Raw genomic sequence first — 6,000 nt, forward strand, 5'->3', positions numbered from 1 at the left:
GTTTTTCATTATTGATAGCAGTTGAGACAACATGCTACCTATGGAATGGCAATTTCATATCCATGCTTCATCACAGATGTTCATCATCAGAGTGAATTCTTACCTTTCACACTAACGTAGGTCTGGGCATCAGTGTTTGGAACAATATCAGTGGGTGGGAAAGTATTTATGGTGACTACCTGGACTCCAGGCGCTGTAGGGATTTACAAGAAAAAAGTTATTCATTAAATGTGAGGAGATGGCTTAACAGGAATAGAAGAGATAGGGAACAGGGAGTGAAGTCTGATAGATGGCAAGGGAGATCTTTAAAGCCTAAAAGGCTGCCTATAAACAGGTGGCCATTAAAAGATTCTTTGCATCCTAAAAAGGAATTTATATACATCTTTTATTTCTAGTTTTGGGGATTTAAACATTTTTGCAAAACTTAATTGTTTACAAAATGTTACATTTTTTTGCAAGAACAGGAGGAGAGACCGATGTCTTCACTTTATCTGAATTTTCTACATTCTTTGTCCTATTCCTTTTGTTGTGTCACTTGGGCAAGAAGGAAATATCAAAATCACCCCAGTGGGATCACAGTTGGCAAAATAATTTTGGCAAAGGTGCTATTTGTGTTATGGGTTACCTCCATAATACAGGGAGGAGGTGATTTGTGGTTTACAGAAACTAGCTGGGGAAGTTGGATAAATACTTTGAGAAATCAAGTTAGTAGTATAAAACTTTGGGGGGGTACTTTAGAAAAACAGATTATGTATTTCAGTAGGCGTACAGAAGTGTTGGTGATCAATGGTCCCATTTGGTTAGTTTTTATACAGGACCCTGGCTCTGGGATAGGAAGGTAGGATCTGGGTCTTCCCGAGTCTTCCTATCCCACCACATCATAGGCCAGCTTTTCAGGACAGCCAACAGGTAAATTTGGAGAAGACAGGAGCAGGAAGTGTTTCAGTCGTGGGATAAGAAGAAAAAGTTTAAGGCAGCAAAACTGGTCAGCTCCATGTTGTTTTGGAGGAAAGACCTGGAAAACCATGCATCCCCTTGACACCTGTGAGAACAAGGTACCCTCCTGGACGGCTACTCAGACAGTGGGACTGTTCTTAACCTCTGACCAATGGTACAAATAAACAGACTATAAACTGAAGTTTTACAGTGTCCTGATAAGTCCTACTAAATGTCACAATAAGAAAAGAAAAGCTTGAAACAAATAGAAAGGGTGTTGATGTTAAGAACTCACTGCTTTCTGACCGTTGGGGGTCCAAGATGACACTCTGAATGCTTTTAAGAACTTTTATTCCTTCAGGCTGGAAGCAAAATAAGATAAATACTTGGTGATCAAAGGCAAGTAATACATATGTTCATATAGTGATATCTGCTCTGAACATTAGGCTCAAAAAGAGGAACTACAGCCAGCCTATTCAGTCCTGAGTTTTAGGCGGTTCTGGCCAACACATAGCTCTGAGGACAGGAGACCTCATATTTCTATGCTGCAGTTACCTACTACTTAATACATACTTACAGTAACTTATGTAACTGCAATGTTTATTTTTTTTACTTTTATTAAATGGCCCCTAGGTCTAGAGAAGTCTTAGTTTTATAATACATGGAAGAATCGATTGTCTGTGAATGATACAACAGCTGATTTGATGGTTATAAAATTTAATAAATTTAGCTCTTGTTGTACTAGTAAATACAAAGTTGAAATTTAGGTCTGATTTATTAAAGCTCTCCAAGACTGGAGTGGATCTATCATGGGAAAACCTGGTATTCCAGCAAACATGGAATAGACCAGATCCGTGATTAAAAACATTTGCCAACTAATAGCAAATGATTTTAGGAAATTCATTCCAGGTTTGCTGGATCATCCAGTTCTCCCATAAAAGTCTGTCTTCTCCAGGCTTGGAGAACTTTAATACTGTAAATCAGACCCAATTTTTCTTTCATATTATATTCCTGGAATTGAGTTTTAAGGTTGACTAGATTGCAAACAAAAGAGAAGCTATATATCTGATATGTGTTGGCTACGTAATAGCATATTCTTGTCGAAAGTTGACCACAAGCAAAAATGAATTGGCTTTTCCATTTGCTCTACTCACCACAACCTTTAGAAGCTTGATGACTCCATCACTGTAAAAATAATCTTTGACTGAAGCTTTGACTTCTATGCTAATGTCTTCAGTCACCAGAGGAACAATGACGAATGGGAGGACCAGAGTCCCTCTAGGTTCTAGTTTGACCACCTGACGGAAATTGCCTTCTGAAGTTGCTGCGCTGCACATCTTTTCATTGTAGATTAAATCCACTACAGCCTACAAAAGACAGATAGTAAAACTCAAAACTGGGAAGAGAAGGGCAATTCTCCCAATAGGGTCACAGACAGAAAGGCCTACAATTATTAAGCCTTCTTCTTTGGTTGTATCCCATTTATCTTATATTTGATATGGAAAAGGAGGGTTCTAGAACTGATGTCACCCTTTCTCCATGTCTACTGTCACAATTACAAAACGTAAGGAGAAATCTCCCCAATTGGCTTTGAACTTAAATGAGTTCTAACAGTGATTCTAGACCTTCTCTAAAGGGAAAATGGCTGAAGGTGGACTTCTTGGTCAGGCATGATTTAACCTACCATATTGTTTTTGGGAGAAACCAATTAAAATGTGCAGATATGTGGTGGGAATGAGAACTGTAAGACCAGAATGCTAACCAGATTCTACAGTGACTGAAAGATTTTCTGGCATCAGCAACAGGTTGATAAAAACCTATTTCATGATTGTTGCCTTGTGGATGGTAGATTGTGACTTGTGCCAAATACCAGCTCCTATCCAGCTGCCTAGGCCCACCTGCACCTCTCAGACCTCAGATCTGAGTGTCAATAACCATTGCAGTCCTTGGTTTCTCCATGGGTCTAGCATGTCATATGACACATACAAAGGAGACTGTACCTCTCCAGGGTTGCCTACCCCCGCTATACATATTCTATTCCAGTACCTCAATTTCCATATCTATGTAACTGTACAGGATGGCGCGAATCTCCACTTGCTCATTGCGGACAACGGAATATGGAAGACGCAGGTCAATGAAGAAACTTTTCCTCACAAGCATTTCAAAGGGCTTAGCAACGCAAATACCTATGGACAGAAGATGGTAAGACAGTGTACGAATGGATGAATGACTTGTAGTGGACTAAATAATATCACCAATATGTTATTTGTTGTCAGCTATTGGACATAGAAAGATAAACTATCCAGGCTTGAGGAACAACTATTAAATTCACAGTGAATGAAAAAGGGGCCCAGGGAGTACTAAACCCATAAGCTAGGAATTAAACAAAGACAAATTTAAATATTAGGACCTACTTTAAAAGAGTTTGCAGCATAATTATGCAGTGGTTGCCCATTCATAAATTATCTACAAAACTTCATTCCCGGGTCCCGGAGGTACCTGAGTTTGGAGAGAGGCTAATTGCCATGAATTCCCAAGTGGTGATGGAGTCTGGTAAGGAAGGTTTGATTGTCTTTGATGCAAAGCTGTTAGAGACAAAAGGAATAAAATGGAGATATATGGAGCTAAAATATTAAGAATTGCTTTACAAAGTCCAACTGTCCCTCAAAGGGTTCACAGTCCAATGTCCCTTTCATAGTTATAGTATATATATAATTATTCTTTGAAACAAAGCCTTCAAACCCCTGTCTTCTGTCTTTCTTTTTGCTCTTCTCTAATGCCCCAAACTTATTTCATTAACATAGTCTAATGGCAGTCTTGAGGGGGACGCCAATTATTCTAACTGCATGTTTTTGGGGTATAGGAGGAAACCTACATAAATACAAGGGGAATATACAAACTCTCTACAGATAGTGTCCTGGCTGATAATTTGATCCTGGGACCCAGCGATGCGAAGGCAAGAGTGCTAGTCACCGGGCCAACCATGATGTTCACGGTATGTATCTCCTGTATCTATCTGTCTCCTATGAATGGCTATTTTGATTTACATTAGTAAATTTTCATGCTATGCTTGATCTATATGTTTTCCAAGGAACCCTATTTAAACTGCTATTTATCCCTACAAACCACTCTTCAAAAAAACCCATTATTTCCCTACTCATACCAAAGTAAAAGGTTTGATAATACTTGCCTTTGCCTACCCAACGTTAAGCCCTGGTAGAAAATACCTGATACATCTGACTCACACCATGTAACAATGCTGAGCAAGTCGGTGTAGTCACAAGGGAGTATATAGCCCCATTAAAGCACCAAATTAGATCATTCTTCATAATAAAACAATTCATATATATATATATATATATATATATATATATATATATATATAAAACATTTGTTATAATTTGTGATCATGTGACCATTCTATTTGTTTTTGTTTTTTACTAGAGCATGGGTAGCAGTGGTGCTGTAATGCATAGGTGGCACAGGGTTCCAGGTAGATAAACCAATTATCTTTATGCCCACCAGAAGTAAAGCCTAGATTTCTGGAGCTACATGGAGGCATGTAATCTACAGGTGGGCATGAAAATGGCAAAGCCCAGGACAGGAAGTGTAAATTGATGGAGAAATTGGTTTGTGATTCTACAAATTCCAATGTTAAAGTTACAAAGAGCTTTGGAGATGAATTGCTCCAAGACAGCTACAAAAACCAAAAAAAATAGAAGTTACTGGTTGATAATAATACATAAAAATTCATGACTACCAGTGCTTTTCCTGACCTTCCTCCTAACCCTCGCTTTGTTGGGCTAATGATAGTTCACCTGTGGCCCATATGGTTAAGTCAGCCCTAAGAGTTCCTGTGCCATACTTTGGTTTGGTGTTAGTGGTAAAAATCTCGTTTTTAGGCCAACACTAGATAAACTTACCCACTACTGTCTGCTTTTATAGGTAGCCTCTCAATCTTCCACATCCAGCTCTCATAAAAGGTGCTTCTTGACCTGATGTTCTCCATGGGCTGATAGATGTCCTCACTGAGACTGTCTGCCTTTTCCGAGCCTGTGATACTGGCACCAAATCGAACTGAAAAAAAAAACATACAATGATAAATTCCTTGGGAAAGTGTCCACATCATAAAGGCAGTGATGTAGACACCTGAAGAAGAGCCCAGATGGAATAGTCGGGGCTGAATTGTCACATGATCACAGTGTTGGGTCAGTTATGAGATACTTGCGGAAAGGGGGTTATCGTTATCCCCAAGGTCTGCCTGAAATAGTAAAACCTAAACTAACTCCAAACAATGTACTTTCCCCATAAACGTTGGATTCCCCATAAACTTCTGCAATAAAATATTATGTCACCACACATACTCATATTTGCCTATTATTGTATTACCATGTAGCACAACAATTTTTACACATTTTCCTGTTTATAATACCTATATTATTATGTTTCTTTTTTTATGATTGGGAGGTAAATTTATGTTTTTGGTCTTTGCATGTTTTGTTCTGTATTTTTTTGGGTGGTTCTTCCAAACCTCTTTCCTCTCGTTTTTTCATTGCACAGTTCACACCCACCATTGATTCCACTGCCCATGGAAGTGTACCTTCCCTATTGTCACTTCCTATCGCATGTAACTCTACCGTGTTTCCCTGATTTTAAGACATCCCCATTAAATAAGCCACCCCTGAGTTTTGAAAAAATAATTAAAATAAGACACTCACCCGTGAATAAGACATCCCCAGATATTTGATCCTGTGTGTGTCTTCTTGATGCTGACTGCAGCACGTGTCTGCTCCTGGCTGCAGTGCAGAGTGAAACTGAAAGTAACAAGCCGGCATTCTGCACCAGGAAGCAAGCTGCTGATCCCTGCCCTAACGGATATCCCTACACTTAATTACCGGTAAGTGATCAGAAGGGGACAATCAATGACATAGAGTGATCAGAAGGGGACAATCAATGACATAGAGTGATCAGAAGGGGACAATCAATGACATAGAGTGATCAGAAGGGGACAATCAATGGCATAGAGTGATCAGAAGGGGACAATCAATGGCATAGAGTGATCAG

At 39.2% G+C, this 6,000-nt stretch overlaps 1 protein-coding gene across 1 annotated transcript in view; it reads right to left on the reverse strand.

The window, feature by feature from the left end:
• The window catches only part of LOC140322312 (complement C3-like), a 41,328-nt gene that overhangs the window by 16,264 nt on the left and 19,064 nt on the right, over positions 1-6,000 (reverse strand). The window contains exons 17-22 of the mRNA XM_072398890.1: positions 4,860-5,013; positions 3,436-3,521; positions 2,983-3,122; positions 2,091-2,303; positions 1,232-1,298; positions 104-193 (exon numbers count right to left, since the gene is read on the reverse strand). Coding sequence (XP_072254991.1) covers positions 104-193; positions 1,232-1,298; positions 2,091-2,303; positions 2,983-3,122; positions 3,436-3,521; positions 4,860-5,013 — 750 coding nt within the window. The remainder of the gene's footprint in view (positions 1-103; positions 194-1,231; positions 1,299-2,090; positions 2,304-2,982; positions 3,123-3,435; positions 3,522-4,859; positions 5,014-6,000) is intronic.

This window comes from Pyxicephalus adspersus, chromosome 2 (assembly GCF_032062135.1).
Source record: "Pyxicephalus adspersus chromosome 2, UCB_Pads_2.0, whole genome shotgun sequence".
NCBI classification, from domain to species: domain Eukaryota; kingdom Metazoa; phylum Chordata; class Amphibia; order Anura; family Pyxicephalidae; genus Pyxicephalus; species Pyxicephalus adspersus.